Source organism: Andrographis paniculata, unplaced genomic scaffold (assembly GCF_009805555.1).
Source record: "Andrographis paniculata isolate CXL003 unplaced genomic scaffold, ASM980555v1 Contig12END, whole genome shotgun sequence".
In the NCBI taxonomy this organism is placed as follows: Eukaryota; Viridiplantae; Streptophyta; class Magnoliopsida; order Lamiales; family Acanthaceae; genus Andrographis; species Andrographis paniculata.
The window spans coordinates 698696-718258 of NW_026137402.1; the positions used below are offsets into that span (position 1 = coordinate 698696).

The 19563-nt window shown below is 41.4% G+C and overlaps 2 protein-coding genes across 2 annotated transcripts; both read left to right on the plus strand.

Annotated features, from left to right (window-relative positions):
• The first annotated feature begins 8250 nt into the window (after positions 1-8250).
• LOC127256830 (uncharacterized) lies at positions 8251-8793 on the plus strand. The gene is made up of 2 exons (XM_051283049.1): positions 8251-8452; positions 8549-8793. The coding sequence occupies exons 1-2, from the start codon at positions 8251-8253 to the stop codon at positions 8791-8793; spliced, it is 447 nt and encodes a 148-aa protein (XP_051139006.1).
• Positions 8794-12041: 3248 nt separating this feature from the next.
• LOC127256859 (uncharacterized) lies at positions 12042-12653 on the plus strand. Its single transcript, XM_051283080.1, has one exon. The coding sequence runs from the start codon at positions 12042-12044 to the stop codon at positions 12651-12653; it is 612 nt and encodes a 203-aa protein (XP_051139037.1).
• The last annotated feature ends 6910 nt before the right edge of the window (positions 12654-19563 follow it).

Here is a 19563-nt window from a genome sequence, read left to right on the forward strand (position 1 = left end):
CCAACCATATATAAATTATAGTAACAATTAATTTTAATTAATTCAAATTTAGAACCAAAAAAAAAAAAAAAAAGCAAACTCAAAAAATTCGAAAACCTAACTTAAAGCATGATTAAAAAAATCCGGCTCATGGTAAATCTAATTGAAATTTTAAACAAATAGAAAAAGTTAGATTTTAATATTTCAAATATTTATTTCATAATTAGTTATGCATGAATAGTATAGATACAATATATTTTGAATATAAGATTACCTTTTAATATATTTATAAAAATTAACAGCCAAGGAATTCCAGCAGCTATGGCGCGGCGGCGACCTAGGCCTGTGCTGTCTGTCAGAATGGTCCGGTCCTCGTTATCTTCGAAACAAAAATCCAAACCTCCAAACAGCGAATCCTATGGTGTAACCTGCAAGGCGTTCTCTAGATTGTTCGAGAGTTACAAGACCAAGACCGTCTGGGGTACTGACGAATTCCCTAAGCAAAAGCCTTCATTCTTCCCGATCGCCCTTCCGATTTCGAGTTCTACAAACCAAAAATAAAAAATAAATAAACCACAAATTTATCGAAATTACCTTCGAATCGACACAACCATTGATGAATCCTCTGCTCTGTGGACACAAGGAAATCTCAAAGCTTGCATTCGACATTCCAAGTTTCCAACTCCATAATATACTCCCGTTTCCTCAATTTCTCCATCGGTGATCCCTCGTCTTTATGGATGATCCTTCGGCACTATCAACTTCTCTGCTGGTAATTTTTGCTTCATCCATCGGTGATTCTTCGATGTCAAGCAGAATGATCACCAGGTGTTATGAGAAAACGAGAAAGAAAGCAAATAAAGAACACAGAGGTTTTACGTGGTTCGGTGACAGTATGTCAACCTACGTCCACGGACAGGAATCGGAGAGATTTTATTATACTGATTCAGAGATTTACAATGTGTCATCCGACTAAGAACCATAGTTGTCTATTTATAAGCACCCAAAACACCCTAAACTCTAAGCCCATTTGTTATTAATTAGGATAAGTCCAAAAGGAACCCTGCCAATTGAAACAACCCTTTCGTTTTGGTTTAGGGTCGGGTAGACCGCTAAATCCAAGTCACGTTTCAACAATCTCCACCTTGACTTGAAGTTTCTCCAACCGCCAAAGGTTCGTCAGTATCTCTCAGTCGTCTCTTTCCTGCCAGATGCCCCGAGAAGGCTTTACCTCCTACGAATATTCACCAAGTTCAAGCAATGCTCAAACTTCTCCGTCGGTAGCGCCTTTGTCAACATATTAGCTGGATTGTGTTATGTAGCTATTTTCTGAATAGAAAACTTGTCTTCCTCCGGATAAAATTCAACCTTACATCAATATGTTTGGTTCTCTCATGATACACTGGATTTTTAGCCAAACTCAAAGCACTTTGACTATCACAGAATAACACCGGTTTCTCCACCTTCAGACCCAAACTCTGTACCAGACCATGTAACCAGATACCCTCCTTAATACCTTCAGTCATTGACATGTATTCCGCCTCAGTCGTCGACAATGCAACCGTAGGTTGTAAAGTAGACTTCCAACTGACTGCACATCCAAACAGAGTGAAAATAAAACAAGTTAGTGATCTTCGTTTCACCAAGTCACCCCCGTAATCAGAGTCTGCATAGCCAACAAGACCATCACCATGGCCTTTATCATCATATACTAGACAAATATCAGACGCTCCTTTCAAATATCGCAAGATCCACTTTACAGCTCCCCAGTGAGCTTTACCCGGATTAGCCATAAACCTGCTCACCACACTAACCGCATAAGCGAGATCCGGTCTCGTACATACCATCACATACATAAGACTTCCAACTGCACTTGAATATAGAACCGTCTTCATGTAATTAACCTCTTCATCTGTAGCCGGTATAGTGCTTCGATCAAGTTTAAAGTGTGCCGCCAAAGGGGTACTTACCGGTTTGGACTGATCAACAGAGAATGCCTGCAAAACTTTCTCAATATACTTTTCTTGAGAAACCCACAACCGTCTTGCTTCTCTATCACGCCAGATCTCCATACCAAGTATTTTCTTTGCCGCACCCAAATCCTTCATCTCAAACTCACCTTTTAGTAGAGCCTTCAAGTCATTAATTACAGCCATGTTCTTAGCTGCAATTAACATATCATCCACATACAACAGCAGATACACAAAGGAATCAGTAGAAACTTTCTTCGAGTAAACACAGTTATCAAACTGATTACGAGTATAACCATTAGACACCATGAATGAGTCAAATCTCTTGTACCATTGCCTCGGAGATTGCTTCAAGCCATACAGAGATTTCTTTAACAAGCATACCTGGTCCCCTTTAGAACTGTAGAACCCCTCCGGTTGAGACATGTAAATTTGTTCTTCTAGATTACCATGAAGGAATGCTGTTTTTACATCAAGCTGCTCCAGCTCCAGATCAAAAGCACCCACCATTGCCAAAAGAACCCGAATGGTTTTGTGTTTCCCCACAGGAGAAAAGACTTCATGGTAATCGATTCCTTCATTCTGTGAAAACCCTTTTGCTACCAGTCTCGCCTTGAACCTAGCAGGTTCAACACCAGGAATTCCCTCCTTTCTTTTAAAGACCCACTTGCATCCCACTGGCTTCACCCCTTTTGGTAGTGCAACAAGATCCCAAGTCTTGTTCTTTTCAAGAGACTGCATCTCTTCATTCATTGCCATAATCCAGGTTTTTGCATCTTTACTCGCCACAGCTTCTTTATATGTCTTTGGCTCATCAGAGCCAAGATCATCACCAACCGCTAGTGCATAAGCAACAGAATCCATGTCACACGTATTGACACATCCTGCAAACCTAGCTGGTTTCTGAATATTTCTCTTTCCCTTTCTTGCTGCTATGGAATCTTCAACCCCAGTACCAGCGTCATCAGCTTCCCCCTCAACCGGTTTCCCTTGAGGTTTTGACTGATCTGGTTGATCGGATTGATCAATAGTATTATCCTGCTGCTTTTCTTCTAAAACAACTCTGTCAGGAGTCTCAAACTCCACCCTTTGGTTAGCACCACAATCTTTTGTACATGCAATACTTTCACAACCTCTACTCTGATCAAGCATAGCAGATTCATCAAAGGTTACATCTCTGCTAATAAGAAATTTACCAGGATTTTTACCTTCTGTACACCACAGTCGATAACCTTTTACTCCTGTTGCATACCCTAGAAATATGCATTTTACCGCCCTCGGCTCCAGCTTACCATCATTCACATGAGCGTATGCAGGGCATCCAAATATTCTTAGATTAGAGTAATCAGAGGGTTTACCGGACCATACCTCTTGAGGAGTCTTTAAGTCAATTGCAGTTGATGGAGATCTATTAACCAGATAGCTAGTAGTGTTTACTGCTTCAGCCCAGAATTGCTTAGACAAGCCAGCAAATATGCGCATACACCTAGCACGCGCCATGAGGGTTTGATTCATTCGCTCTGCAACTCCATTTTGCTGTGGTGTGTGTCGTACAGTGCGGTGCCTCACTATACCTTCTTTCTTGCAGAAATCATCAAATGGAGCGTTGCAAAACTCCAACCCATTATCTTGAGTCTTGACCTGTTTACCCGTCCGTTTTTCAACCATGGTCTTCCACTCCCTGAACTTCCCAAACACCTCATCTTTAGTTTTCATAAAGTACAACCAGACTTTTCTCGAATAATCATCTATGAAAGTGACAAAGTAAGAACACCCGCGCTGCGATTTCACCGGAGAGGGACCCCATAGATCTGAATGAACATACTCCAGAATTTCTTTTGAAGTGTGATGACCGGTACTAAACCTCACCCTGCGTTGCTTCCCTTTTACACAAGCCTCACAGAATTGAATTTTACCTATCACATCCCCACCAAATAAACCCTGCTTGCTCAACACAGACAACCCTAGCTCACTCATGTGACCTAATCGCCGGTGCCACAAATTTGTCCTGTCATCATGTTTATCCAAGGATTGGGATACCGCCGCCGTTCCCATCACTGAACTGCCCTGTAGAAAATAAATTCCATGCTGCAGTTTTCCCTTCATCATTACCAGCGCACCTTTCAGGACTTTCACCCACTCACTTTCACCATGATATTTTAAACCATTCTTGGCTAAGGTGCCAAGAGAAATCAAATTCTTTCTGAGTTCAGGAACATACCAACAGTCAAATTTCCTGACAGTACCGTCATGCAATTTTATCTGCACTACCCCGCTCCCTTTTATGGCTAGAACCCCATCATCACCTAACTTCACCGTTCCATTCCACTCCTTAAAAGAAGTGAGTAAATCACGAAAGAACGTCATATGGTGAGAAGCACCGGTATCCATAATCTAGGAATCAGCAGTACTAGCACTACACGCTGTCAGAACTTCACCAAAGTCCCCATCATCAGAACTGTCTTGTACCACAGCAGCACTGCTGCCACTGTTACTAGAATCAACTTTTGTATTTCCCTTCTTTTGTGGACAATCCCTTTTAACGTGCCCTTTCTCCTTGCAAAGATAACACTTAACTTTGCTAGAGGATTTTGATTTTGAACGCGACCTCCCATTCCCGTTACCCCTCTCATGTGGTCTTCCCCTACCTGCAAACAGACCTGAACCAGAACCCTCTTCCAGAGAAACCTTTCTTTTCAATTCTTTGGACATAAGGGCATCTTTCACATCATTAACAGAAATTGTAGTTCTACCATATAGCATAGTATCTACAAAATTCTCATATGAACCAGGTAGTGAACACAATAAAATTAGGGCTTGATTTTCATCATCTACTTTAACCTCAACTCCTTGAAGATCAAGAATGATACGGTTAAAGGTATCAAGATGATCCTTTACCTGAGTACTTTCGGACATCCGGAGGGTGTAAAGACGTTGCTTCTGATATAGCCTGTTAGTGAGAGAGTTGTTTTGGTACTTCTCACACAGTTTATTCCATAACCCAAAAGCCGTTGTCTGATCTACAACCTCCCGTAACACCTCATCAGTAACTGACAGTAAGATCGCGGAATGAGCCCTTGCCAAAATCTCCTTATTTACCTCCTCCTTCGTGTCTTTAGGAAACTTGTCTTCTCCCTCCAACGCAGCCGCACATCCTTGTTGAACCAGAAGTGCCCTCATCTTGACCTTCCAGAGCGTGAAGTCATTCGACCCATTAAACTTCTCCAGATCAAATTTATACGAGGACATCTTCAATCAATGGGATATGGCTCTGATACCACTTGTTATGAGAAAACGAAAAAGAAAGCAAATAAAGAACACAGAGGTTTTACGTGGTTCGGTGACGGTATGTCAACCTACGTCCACGGGCAGGAACCGGAGAGATTTTATTATACTGATTCAGAGATTTACAATGTGTCATCCGACTAAGAACCATAGTTGTCTATTTATAAGCACCCCAAAACACCCTAAACTCTAAGCCCATTTGTTATTAATTAGGATAAGCCCAAAAGGAACCCTGCCAATTGAAACAGCCCTTTCGTTTTGGTTTAGAGTCGGGTAGACCGCTAAATCCAAGTCACGTTTCAACACCAGACAATATCAATTTCTCCACAGTTACCTTCACATCCTCCTTTCCAGCCCTGGCACTTGGCACCGCAGCTTGTAGCAGTCGTCGTGCTCCTTCCCCCGTCCGGCTAGAAATTGGCACTGTGAGAAATTCTGCCGGTTTAGAGTCCGGATGGGAAGAATGCTGGGACATTTCTGTTACTTTTAAAAGGAAAAGCCCAATCCCTCTTGCATCGGTGATTTCGGAAAAATAAAAGAACAAAAGAAAAAAGCTCTATAATCTTTTTTTTCGTATCGGTGATTTCGAATACTCACTCCATCGGTGATTCTAATGAATTATTGATTTGAAATACTTAACCATCAGTGATTCAAATGTATTTTTGAATTGGTCATCTCAAATACTCATCCGTCCATCGGTGATTCCAAATACCATTACATGGATGAACTTAATCGCTAAAGACTACTCTATTTAAATACATGAATGTAGTATGTTAGAGCATATTATTAGATTTTCCTCTTTATGTTAATTGTCGTCAAAAAATCGCCACCGACGGCTTAATCGGAAAAGCCTGTCGGAATTGATTTAATTGTAAGGTTCCCCGGCATCCTCAAGAAAGGATCCGGGCTATCTCGTGATAACCGAAAAATTGATGAAAGAAGAAGGTAAAATAAACAAGAACGAAGCAGAAAATTAAATTGGAATTAATCGAAAAAAATTGTAAAAATCTAGAAAAAATTACAAGAAAATAATGCAGAGAAAAATTATGAAAAAAAAGAAGAAGATTCATGATGAATGGCGTCCCTTTTCTGTTATGCTCTATTTATTTGTTTATTTTGAATCATGTTTGGATAAGATGTTATCCCTAATTATTCTCAACAACTCAAACCACTTTCATTTCCACCTTTTTTTATCCGTTGACTGCTTCAAATGCACCAGGCCGGCTGGGTCCTTGGGCTAGTCAGGTCCGTAGGCTCACTCGCTGATCTGGACCTTCCGTTGGGCTGCGAACCTCGAGGATTTGTGTTGCTTGGACCGGTCCAATTAATTTTGAGTGTGTACAAATATCCCCCACAAAATCATTTGGACAAGAATAAACTCGTGGTCCTGATGATTTTGTCAAATACCTGAGTATTTCCATGCTTCCTCAGCCTGTCCGACCATTTTTTTTTGCTTATGGAAGGTTATCGTTAACTATAGTCTGATCGTGTCTTCTTTCCAGCTCCCAAAGAGAAGGGATAGAACCTTTTAAGATATCCTCTATTGATAAACGTCTTCAGCTCCTCCCCTTCAGCCTTCATCAATCCATATGCGCCGTTAGATAACTTGGCCGATATGATAAACGGCTCTTCCCATGTGAGGGACAACTTCCCGATCTTCGCATCGTTTGGGCCTTCCGAAAGAACGACCTTCCACACCATGTCACCTTCCTGGAAGGTCTGAGGCCGTACCTGCCTCCGAAAGGTTGATTTGGTCTTCCTCTTTTGATATCGAATGAGTTCGAGGGCTTGCAACCTCTCTTCGGGCAAGGCAAGTTGACCTCCTCCAATGGATCTTGCATTTCGAAAGATGGAGCAGCTCCTCGGATCGAATAGTAAATTTCACATTCGCCTTGATCCAAAAAAGGCTGCTGGGAAGGAGCCCTGCTTGCCTTCCAGGAAGTAAGCGGCATGATTTCCGGCTTGTAAGAATGGGAATCCGGATCTGCCTGCTCTTGCCTTCAGATCATGCAAGATCAGGTCGTCATTCACGACGAATGCATGAGTTTATGGGCCGTATGTCGGCCTCGGTTTTGAGACAAAATCTAATCACCTTGACCTTGAAGTCGCCTTTGAAATGTAAAGCTCGTTTTAGGTCTTGATCGGTGGCAATTACGTCCAAAGTGGCTTCCGATAGCTCATCGCAATCGAGTGCTCCGATCATCGGCTCATCCCCTAGGGTCTCGGTCGTTCCAAGTACTGTGTGGCCTTGAAAATTAAAAATACAATCATTGTTAGTTAAAACATGCTTCGGCCTCCACTCTTCCCGGGCCCAAGCTGGTGGCGCAAGTCCATCCTTTTTAACTTCGATATTATAGCGGCAACTCTTTCCTGAGTCTCGACATGCTGCCCCCCAGTCTGACCTTGCGAATTAACAAGAAAATAATCGTTAATTGAAATAGGCTTCAGCCTCCACTCATTCCGGGCCCGAAGCTGATAACGAAGGTCCTTCCGACCAAGCTTTGGCCTTCCAACGACAGCTCCTTCTGAGCCCTGGTGTAATACCCCGATTTTGGAGTGTATAAAATAATATTATTATAGCAAATAAATATTTTTATAATATTTTGGGATCAAGAAATTAATATTCTGGAATAAATTTTATTCCTATTTTATATATTGATTATGATTGAAAAGACTGTTAAACGGATAACTATCGATAAAGATAAATATAAAATATAATATATAATAATAATAATAAAGGTAATGATGATGAAGATAAATAATAATAATAATAATAATAATAATAATATAACGTGGTTTATGCTTTAATGTTATATCTGGTTTAGTTGTGTTGCTGAGTTGATATTGAATCAGGGAAGTCGGGGGCAGTATGTCGAATTCTCGAGGTGATGGTTTACATAGGGCTATTTGAGGCCCAGAGTTAGATCCTTCGTCTGATGAGTCACAATATCCCGTGCCAGAGCATGTACCAATAGAGCCACCTAGTCAAGATTTCTTCTGGTAGCCATAAACTGCGATGATGCCTCAACAGAGGAGTTTTATTGATGTTGTGATGCGGCATAACCCGCCAACATATTCTGGTTCCGTAGAGCCTGGAGTTCTTGAGTTCTGGGTTGAAAAGATAGAAAAGATATTTCGTGTTGTTCAGGTTCCACCGGATCAACGAGTCAATATCGGGGCTTATTTCTTGGAAGGTCGAGCAAATCGGTGGTGGTTAGGTGAGGAAGCTGCAGGAGTGGACCAAGTGTATATGACTTGGGATGAGTTTAAAGCAAAATTAAAAGCTAGGTTTATACCGTCTCATGTTTGAAAAGCAAAGAAGCAAGAGCTGCTGGACTTGAACCAGGGTTCGATGTCAGTCGAGGACTATTTTGTAAAGTTCAATGAGCTGGAGATATATGTTCCTGACTACTTTTCCTGTGAGCGAGATAGAGTTGATCATTTTGTAGATGGGTTGCAGCAGAGGATTCAAGAAGCTTTAGTTGTGTTGGATATCAGTTCGTTGTATAAGGCTTACGAGCGTGCTGCTAGATTCTATCAGAAGCAGGAAGTCAGGTAGAAGAACAGTGAGAAGGAAATGGGGTATCAATATCAGTTTCGAGATAAAGGAAAAGCTAAGGTGGAGGACGAACCAAAGGGTAAAAATAAATGGTGGCAAATATTCAGGTCTGGGCCATCGTATAAAGGGATTTCGATTAAAGAACCGAGTCAAGAGAGGTTTCAACAATTGGGGGTTGTTTGTCGACGTTGTGGAACAAGTCATTCAGGTACCCGTTGTGATAAAGTTCCATTAACATGTTTTAAGTGTGGTGGTAGTGGCCATATTGCCAGGCTATGCCCAAGTGTAGTAACTGCAAGGGAGTTTCCAGAACCGAGATTTAGGCCATGGCAGCCGCCATCTTCACAGTCACGGGAAGAGGATTAGGACCATCATGGCGAGGTGGTCGAAGCCAGTCACGTCCATCATCTAGGCAGCTAGGCAGAGGACCTGACCAGCGTGGCAGAATAAATGTGGTTACCCAAACAGAGGCTGATCATCACCCAGGTGAGGTTTTAACGGGTAGATTTCTTGTTTGCGGTTTGTCAACTCTTGTGTTATTTGATGCGGGTGCAACATTCTCGTTCATATCTAAACATTTGGTTAAAAGATTGGGTCTGAATTCATCGGTAGAAGTGGTTGTGGAAGTTTTACTTCCATCAGGAGAAGTACTGGAGTGCCGAGAACTCTATATGCAAATTCCGATTAGTATTGGGGGAGTTGATTTTGCTACTAACTTGTTGAGTATGAAGTTATCCGAGTTCGATGTGATACTGGGGATGGATTGGTTAATGGCATATCAAGCTCAATTTGATTGTCGAAAAAGATCAATTTCGTTGGTTGGAGTGATGGGTGAACAAGTGAGCTATGCAGGATCTGCAAGACAACCTTCTATGAAGGTAATTTCGTCTCTATCATTTCAAGCACTTATTCGTAAGGGGTATCCGGTGTATCTGTGTGAGGTAAGAGATTTGAAGTAAGGGGAGCAGCGATTGCAAAATATTCCTGTGGTTCGAGATTTTTCTGATGATATTCCTTGTATGCCACCAGCTCGTGAGGTGGATTTTACTATTGATATTGTGTCAGGCGCCGAGCCAGTATCAAGAGCCCCATATCGTATGGCACCGTTAGAACTCGCTGAACTTAAATTGCAACTATAGGAATTATTGGATAAAGGTTACATTCGTCCTAGTACGTCGCCTTGGGGTGCTCCAGTTTTATTTGTGAAAAAGAAAGATGGAAGCTTAAGGTTGTGTATTGACTACCGTGGGCTGAATAAAGTAATGGTAAAGAATAAATATCCTCTTCCGAGAATTGATGATCTATTTGATCAACTGAGAGGTGCAAGTGTATTCTCCAAGATTGACTTGAGGTCTGGATATTATCAATTAAGGGTTGCAGAGCATGATATTCCTAAGACAGCCTTTCGCACTAGACACGGTCATTATGAATTTATGGTTATGTCATTTGGCTTGACCAACGCCCCGGCTGCGTTTATGGAATTGATGAATCGAATTTTTCAACCATACCTTGATCAGTTTGTGATGATATTTATCGATAATATCTTGATATATTCTCCAGATAAAAAGACACATGCAAAACATTTGCGTGTGACACTAAACACACTGCGTGCGAGGAAGTTATACGCCAAGTTATCCAAATGTGAGTTTTGGTTGAAAAAGGTTGCTTTCTTGGGACATGTGATTTCTGGTAAGGGTATCTCAGTAGATCCTTCTAAATTTTCGGCAATCTCGGATTGGCCAAGACCTACTAATCAATCAGAAGTAAGAAGCTTTTTGGGTTTGGCAGGGTATTACCGAAGATTTGTTCTTGATTTTTCGAGGGTTGCGAAGCCATTAACTAATTTTCTGAAGAAGGACACAATGATTAATTGGGATCGTGAGTGTGAGTCCTCTTTCTTAGAATTGAAACATCGATTAACTTCAGCACCAATCTTGGCTTTACCAGTAGAGGGTGAGGATTTTGAAGTTTATAGTGATGCTTCGAAAAGGGGATTGGGATGCGTCTTAATGCAGAATCAAAGAGTTATTGCTTATGCGTCACGACAACTAAAACCTCACGAAGAGAATTATCCTACACATGACCTGGAGATGGCAGCAGTTGTTTTTGCTTTGAAGATTTGGAGGCACTATCTTTATGGTGCCCATTGTAGAATGTTTATTGACCATCAGAGTCTGAAATATATCTTCACCCAAAGGGAATTAAATTTAAGACAAAGAAGATGGTTAGAATTGGTGAAGGATTATGATCTCGAAATTGTATATCATGAAGGTAAAGCAAATGTTGTAGCTGATGCCTTGAGTCGAAAACCAAGGCATAAGTTGGGTAATATGTCAGTTGCTGATGAACTGTGTCAAGATTTAGCACGGATGGAAATTGAAGTACTTGGACGGGGCATGACGCGGGGATATTTGAAAATGATGCAAGTTGAGCCTGAAATTTATGATCATATTAGAGCGGCTAAAATGGAAAATAATAAGATGGTTGAACTGGCTATAAAAGTTCAGTGCGGTCAGACTCAAAACTTTAATATTGCTTCAGATGAGAGTCTTCGATTCCATGGGAGGTGGTGTATCCCAAAGGACCGAAGTGATTTGAAAGAGAAAATTATGAGTGAGGCTCATAATACACTACATTCAGTGCATCCGGGAGGGATTAAAATGTATCAAGACTTACGTCAACATTTTTGGTGGAAGGGCATGAAGAAGGATGTAGCCAAATTCGTTGCGCAATGTTTAAACTGCCAAAAGGTAAAAGCAGAACATCAGAGACCGATGGGGTTGCTACAACCTTTAGAAGTTCCGCTCTGGAAATGGGATTCTATTGCAATGGATTTTGTGACAGGACTTCCAAGGGCAAAGTCGGGAACAGATGCAATTTGGGTGATTATAGATAGATTGACTAAGTCAGCAGTGTTCATCCCAGTACGTATGACTTGGAGCATGCAGAAGTTGGCCCAATTATATGTTCATCATGTGGTTAAACGACACGGTATTCCTGAGGTAATCATATCGGATCGTGATCCACGTTTTCAATCTCGATTTTGGCAAAAATTGCAAGAAGCCTTTGGTACTCAGTTGCATATGAGTACTGCATTTCATCCAATGACTGATGGTCAATCAGAGCGAACTATCCATATTCTGGAAGATATGCTAAGAGCTTGTACAATATAATTTCAAGGAAGTTGGGAGGACCACTTGGATTTAGTGGAATTCTCATATAATAATAGTTATCAAACAAGTATTGGAATGACTCCTTTTGAAGCTCTTTATGGACGAAGATGCAGAACTCCTTTAAGTTGGGATGACATGAGTGATCGACTGATATTAGGTCCAGAAATGATCGAAGAATCAAAAAATAAGATTCGAGTTATCAGGGAGAAGATGAATATAGCTCAAGATCGCCAAAAAAGTTATGCCGATAAAGCCCGACGTGAAGGTCAATTTCAAAGTGGAGATTTCGTCCTGATAAAAGTATCTCCAATGAAAGGTATTAGATGGTTTGGAATTAAAGGAAAATTGAGTCCGCGTTATGTTGGACCCTATGAAATCCTCGATCGAGTTGGGGATTGGGCTTATCGGTTAGCACTTTCTAATTCCATGGAACGAATTCATAATGTTTTTCGTATATCGCAGCTTCGTAGGTATGTTGCAGATCATTCTCATATTTTATCTCCGGATGAGTTAGAGCTAAATGAGGATCTTTCATATGAGGAAATGCCTCTTTGGATCATGGACACAAAGACGAGGAACCGAGATATTCGTATGGTGAAGGTAATGTGGTCCCGGCATGGAGCAGAAGAGGCCACGCGGGAAGTAGAACAAGAGATGTTCAAAGCATACCCACATTTATTTAATTAAGTAGTGTTGTTATGCGTTTGAGTTTAGATTTCGAGGACGAAATCTTTTAAGGGGGAGTGAATTGTAATACCCCGATTTTGGAGTGTATAAAATAATATTATTGTAGCAAATAAATATTTTTATAATATTTTGGGATCAAGAAATTAATATTTTGGAATAAATTTTATTCCTATTTTATATATTGATTATGATTGAAAAAACTGTTAAACAGATAAATATCGATAAAGATAAATATAAAATATAATATATAATAATATAATAATAATAATAATAATAAAGGTAACGAAGATGAAGATAATAATAATAATAATAATAATATATAATATAATTATATATATATATATATGAAACCAAACCAAACCAACCTGTGAAGGAAGGCCGAAGCAGAAGAACGCGAAGGAGAAAGGAGAAAAAGAAAAAAAAGAAAGAAAAAAATTTAGCCGTTCGATTTCGATTCCGACTTCGGTATTGTATTTCTTGTTATACGTAGAATTTAATTATGGATTTTAATATGAATTTAGATATTAAAGATATTAAATTAGAAATTCTTCAAAAATTTCGATTGTTTTGATGCGCTCACAAAGCCAGTGGTAGCAATGCGTGCCACCTCATCAGATTATCGCTAACAATTTTCTTGATAATATTGATGATAATCTTGTTTGCGGCCTCGGCTTGCCCATTCGCTTGCAAATATTACGGCGAGGAATGATGTAACTTAATATTGAATTCTGCCAAGAATTCTACGAACCTTTCCCCAATGAACATGAGCCCCTGATCTGTCACAATAGTGTGCGGAATCCCATACCGGAAAATAATATGTTCTCGAACAAAATCAATCACTTCCTGCTGGGTTGTGTTCTTTAAAGGAATTGCTTCTACCCACTTGGAGAAGTAATCTGTTGCCACCAAAATAAAGTCATGATGTTTAGATGATGACGGATGAATCTTCCCGATGATATCCATAGCCCAAGCTTTAAATGACCATAGCTCAATCATAGCCTGTAATTCCACTGTGGGCAAATGATTCAATGGCTTATGTCTTTGGCATTCTCTGCATCCTTTAGAAAATCTGATGCAATCCTCGAATATTTTAGGCCAAAAGTATCCCAAATGATTAATAGCCCATCTCATATTCAAACCTGCCCGATGGGCGCCGCAGATCCCGCCGTGGACTTCATGCATGACAGCTACTGACTCTTCGGGTCTCAGGCATCGGAGAAGAACATCCTCCAATGTCCTTTTATATAAGGATTCACCGATTAGACAAAAATATAGGGCTTTCAGACGAATACTGACTGGTACTGGGGTGCCTGGGTTCCTTAAATAATTCATGATCTCTGTTCTCCAATCTGGAATATTCTTCTCTTAATCGGAATCCTCCCCCGTCGCACAATTAATTCCCCAACTCTCTGTATGACCGTTTTGTGCCACTTTATCAGCCTAACAGTTCTCCAACCTGGGGATATGCTTGATTGCGACCTCAACAATCTTGGTCAATAAGCCACTAACCAGGTCCTTATATTTCCTTAAATGAGGAAGATTGCAGGCGTACAAACCCAACACCTGATTTATAAGAAGTTGAGAGTCCCCTCTTATAACTACTGACTGAACTCCTCTATTTACGAGTGCCTCCGAACCTAAAATTAACGCCTTATACTCTGCAAAATTATGAGTCATGGCCTCCAGCTGTAAATAGAGTTTGATCCGCTTGGCTCCAGGGCCTTCCAAGAACACCCCCGGCTCCCAAACACTCCCTCGAACTAGACCCATCAAAATACATAACCCAAGGTTTGACACTAACTAGGGATTCAAGACAAGAATCCATGCCATCCGTTTGAGAAAACTCCGCCAAAAAATCGGCTACAGCCTGACCTTTGACCGCTTTCAGGGGTTTCTATGATAGCGTAAAAGGGGCTAACTTAATCGCCAAATTCATTAATCTTCCCTGCATGTTAGGCCTCTGAAGCATTAACTTAACAAAATCAAATTTTGCAATTACCTCAGTCTCTCTTGGCAGAAGATAATGCTCTAATTTGGTATACACATAGACCAACGAGTAACACATTTTCTCAAGTATAGTATAATTGAGTTTGGGTCAAAAACACTGCTCTTTCTTTGCCTTCGTCCCAATCCTGCGCCAAAAAATAGCTCACCATATCGTAAGTAGATGCAAGGTAAAGCTTGAGCGGCCGACCAAGCCTGGGTGGCACCAAAACTGGTGGATTCGCAAGAGCTTATTTAATTGCGTCTAAATCTTCTTGTTGCTCTTTCCCCCAATCGAAGTTCATTCTGGCTTTCAAGAGCTTGGTGATATGCTTTAGTTTGCCCGCCGTGTGGGCTATGAATCTCCTTAAATAATTTACTTTACCGAGCATGCTCTGAACTTCCTTGATGGTTTTAGCGGGGGGAATAGCCAATACGGCTTTAGCTTTATTGGCATCGACCTCAATCCCCTTTTGTGGACCAGAAAACCCAAAAAACTTCCATCCGAGACCCCAAAAGCACACTTCATTGGGTTCATCTTGAGGTTTTATTTCTGCATTTGAATGAACGCCTGTTCGAGATCGGTCAAGTTTGACTCAAATTCGGTTGATTTAACGATAACGTCATCAATGTAGACTTCCATGGAGTTACCTATCAAATCGTGATTCATAGCCCTCTGATAGGTAGCCCCTGCATTCTTTAAACTGAATGGCATTATGGTCCATTCGTAAATTCCAAGAGCTCCGGGACATCTAAAAGCTATTTTATGGATATCTTCTTCAGCCAGGAAGATTTGATTATAGCCCGCGTATCCATCCATTAGGCTAAGAATATGGTGACCCGCGGCCAAATCAATCAGCATATCGGCCACTGGCATAACATATTCGGCTTTAGGGGTGGCTAAATTTAGATCACTAAAATCAATGCAGATCCTGACCTTGACATTCTTTTTTGTTACTGGGACTATGTTTGCCAAACATTCGGCATATCTGCAAGATCGAATGAATCTGGCTTTCAAGAGCTTCTCAATTTCTTCCTTAATTGGAGGCATCAATTCTGGTGAGATTCGTCGCGGAGCTTGGTTACAAGGCTTGAATCCTGCCCGAACGGGAAGCTGATGCTCAATCAAGCCTTGATCCAGTCCTGGCATTTCCGTATAGTCCCAAGCTACGCAATCGATGTACTTTCGGACCAAAGCCGCAAGAAATCCCTATTGAGTCTGTGACAACAACCTGCTAATACGAATGATTCGTGGGGCCTCTTCCGATCTCGGATTAAACTTCTCTATTGGATCCTGAGCCGTTAAAGTTGACTTCTTTTTCTTTAGAAGATCCGGCCATTCAAAGTGGCCATTTTGGTTTTGGATATCAAACCAAGCCGTTGAATTCATTAGTTTGAACATTAATTGTTCAAAGAGAAATCAGCAAGTCCCGTCCCATTCTGTAGTATCTGAACAACTCATTAAACCTTTAAAAAGAAAAAATTGTGTTTTGGCTTTCGCTAGCCATTAAGAGCTGTTCTCTCTAAGAAAACATATACCCGTGATTGGTAAGCTTAAAGCTCTTCCATGGGTAGTCACTTGCTAACGTTTCTTGAGAAATAGGTGGAAAATTTTATGTGTAAAAAGCGGCCTCTTCAAAAGCATCCAAAGGTCGGAATGGGCTTTTGCTAGCTTCTATGGTGCGAACCTGATTACCGTCCTAAAAAATCAGCTGTTGATGAAGCGAAGAGGGCACACACCTAGACGCATGGATGCAATCTCTTCCCAGCAGAACCGAATAGGTGGTGTCCGCTTCCACCACAAAGAACACAATAGAAATAGTCTTCGGGCCCACCTCTATAGGAGCAACCATCATGCCTTTCGGCTTGGTCGGCTGGCCAGTGAATCTGGTCATCTCAATATCGACTGGTGTAAGATCGGATTCGTTCTTCCCTAGTCTGTGCAAGATTTTCAAAGGCATAGCGTTAAAAACTGCACCATTATCAATGAAAGCTCTACTTACCGGTTTCCCATAGATATGTGCATCCACATAAAGTGGTTTTAGATGTGAGATCGTTTCTTCCAGCATAGGTGGGAAAATAGCCCGAGTTGATTCGATCGGTTCATATGGCTCAGCGAAGCCCACTCTTCTTTGGGAATCGGGTCGTCCAAAAACTAAGCCCATACTGGTTCTTCATCTATTTGGTGGACGCCCAACATTTTCACTGTGAAAGCATAGGCAACCTGATCACAATTTTTCTTAGATTCCGTCAGGTCTTCTTTGTTGGGAGGAATTTGCTTTAATCGCAGCAGGTCCCGCACTTCGTTTGGTGAGAAATTTCCGAACACCATTGGTTTAGCTCCGAAATCCATTTCCTTTTTGGGATGTCTATTGATCTGGTGACACAAATGGCACCTAAAACATTCCCTTCTCTCCGGACGAGGGTCCCCATTGTATGTCTGACTTAGAATCCTGACATTCTGTTTGAGATTCCCTTCAAATTTTGTCTCCGACATCTATTATTTGCCTCTTGGTTAAATTTCTCATCATTCTGCTTATTCCAACCATTTTTCGGCCATTTCCCTTGCATGGCTGCATACCTCCGTTTGGCATTCTTAATCAGTGTACAATTCATCCCAGGGAATCTTGGATCGATGTCGATGGGTAATGGCTTCCGATTTTGATTCCAGCCATCCTTTTTTGGTGGTTGGAGCTTACGCATGGATCCGGGGCGCACGAACACTATGTCTTTTACCTCGACTATGGAAGTACCGTCCGAATTGTCCCAATTTTCTGCCATTCTAGACGAAACTTCTGACATTTCCCTAGGCTCATGTTCTTTGCCCATGTCGATCTATAGTGACTTTCGGAAACGGTTGTTGTTCAACGCCGAGAGTGACATACTTGAATCTTCCTTCACGGATGGCTTTTTGTATTTCTTTTTGAAAATTGGTGCATTGACTCGTATTGTGCGTAAACGAATTATGCCACTTACAGTATGCTCGCCCTTTAATGTCTTCCTTAGTGGCCAACCTCTGCCCTACAGGAATGCGGATTTGCCCATCACCTAATAATATATCAAAAATTTCATCGGCCTTAGACGTATCAAAAGTAGGTTGATCCTTGTTGGTTTCTGTCCCTGGTGTAGGTTTTAGTTTGGAGCAGACGTAAGGTTTCTCTTTAATGACTTCAGCAACCATCTCTTCTATTCCCTCACGATCTGCTACTTCGGGGGTATAAACATCCGCCCCTATATTAGCCATTTGCTGGAATTTTCCTCTCTTTAGATTTTAGTCTTTCTCTTTGAATAAATACTTCAATCGTCCTGCCTTTGATGCAAGCTGCGCCAAATCTCATATGTCATGGGCCGCCAGAGCCTCCCTCAGCCTGGTGTGCATATTACGGACTACCAAAATTTTCATCTCTCATTCGTCAATAACGGTCGGGCATCTGCTTTTCATCAACCGGATGCGCTCTATGAACTGAGATACACTTTCTTTGTTCATCTGCTTTGTTTCCAATATATCGGTTAATGAAACCGTGGGTATGGGACTAAAAGATTTGGCGTGAAAAGCGGCTTCCAATCCTTCTTAGTTTTGAATTTGTCCGGGTGGCAAACTAGCAAACCAAGAAAATTCCGTCTTTGTCAGCGAGAGCCCGAATAACCGCAATTTGTGGTATGGATTGTTACCGATTTCGCCGAGTTGGGCAGTAAAATGCCCCACATGCTCTATAGTAAACTAAACCATCTTCATCCAAAAAGACTTGAAAATCTGGAGGCCAGTAATTCTTCAGGATGGGGTGTTCATTGATAATTCTTTCTGGAAATGGCCTCTAATTCGCTGGGCGGTTCATCATCTGAGGATTCATCTCCCGAAATGTATTCTAAGAACATGAGCAACGTCTTCCGGGTCAGCCCTATACAGTGGGTTGTCGTGTATAATGATGGGATCATGGCCTTGTCCTCCCAGGCGTTCTTCCCTCGAATAACCTGGCGGAGGCTCTGTTCTTGTTCCTAGTGGAACATTATTGGGGTAAGTAAGAGGCGACTTCCCCCTGTCCGCCTTGCTCGGAACTCTGACACCTGGGATTGTGCTCTCAATATAAGATGGTCCTACAAAACTCGTCTGAAGTCGGGATAGAGATAGTAGTAAGGGTGTGGGGCCGTTTGAAGTGTAACCCTTGAGAAAGCTTGATCTATCATATTTTGCATCATATTTTGCTAATGACGGAGCACTGCTTGCATAGTAGCGGTCTGCTGCTGGTTGTTCAATTGCTTAACATAGGCCACCCATTCGGTGAGAACTTGAGTTGTATTCCCTACTAGCGGGATTGCTGGTGGCATGGATGTCGTGCTTCCCGCAGATGCACGGGGGGGTTGAGACTGAGAACAAGCAATGTGGTTATGACTTCTTTCGACAATTTGACCAGAACGGAGTCGAATAAAGTTGTCTTGAGGTGTGTAATTGGCAATCTTGCGAATTCCTCCCATTGTTGTCGCCAATTTTTTTGCAATCAAATCATAACAAAATAAAGTAAAATTCAAACCAAGAAATGCTTTGAATTTGATAGGATGGCTTGAGATTACACATGAATCCCTAAGCACCGACATTACCTAAACAACAAATCGAAATGTAAACAAAGAGCAAAAAATTAAAGTCTGGATCAAGATCAAGTTTTTTTTTTTTTTTTTTGTGTCCTTTATCCTTTGGTGTGCTTCCCTTCTTATCCTTTCATTCGCCACCTTTTTGGATAGCTGGATTCGGTTATGAATTTGGCCAGCTAACCGCCTGACGGTTACCCTCTAAAACATCTAATAACCGAAATCGGTTACCCTCTAAAAACTTCTAATAACCGAAGTCGTGTTACCAGCAAAGGATGCGCCCACTTAGTTTTCAGGTAGTATATCCTTCGCCCGGGGTGGATTTAATCCGTTTGGCCCAACC

Excerpts from the sequence above, each read along its gene's own strand:
- LOC127256830 (XM_051283049.1), top strand. The coding sequence starts at position 8,251 with ATGATGCCTCAACAGAGGAGTTTTATTGATGTTGTGATGCGGCATAAC. Across the intron at positions 8,453-8,548 it reads AGCAAATCGGTGGTGGTTAG|CAAAGAAGCAAGAGCTGCTG; the intron begins GTGAGGAAGCTG and ends ATGTTTGAAAAG.
- LOC127256859 (XM_051283080.1), top strand. The coding sequence starts at position 12,042 with ATGACTCCTTTTGAAGCTCTTTATGGACGAAGATGCAGAACTCCTTTA.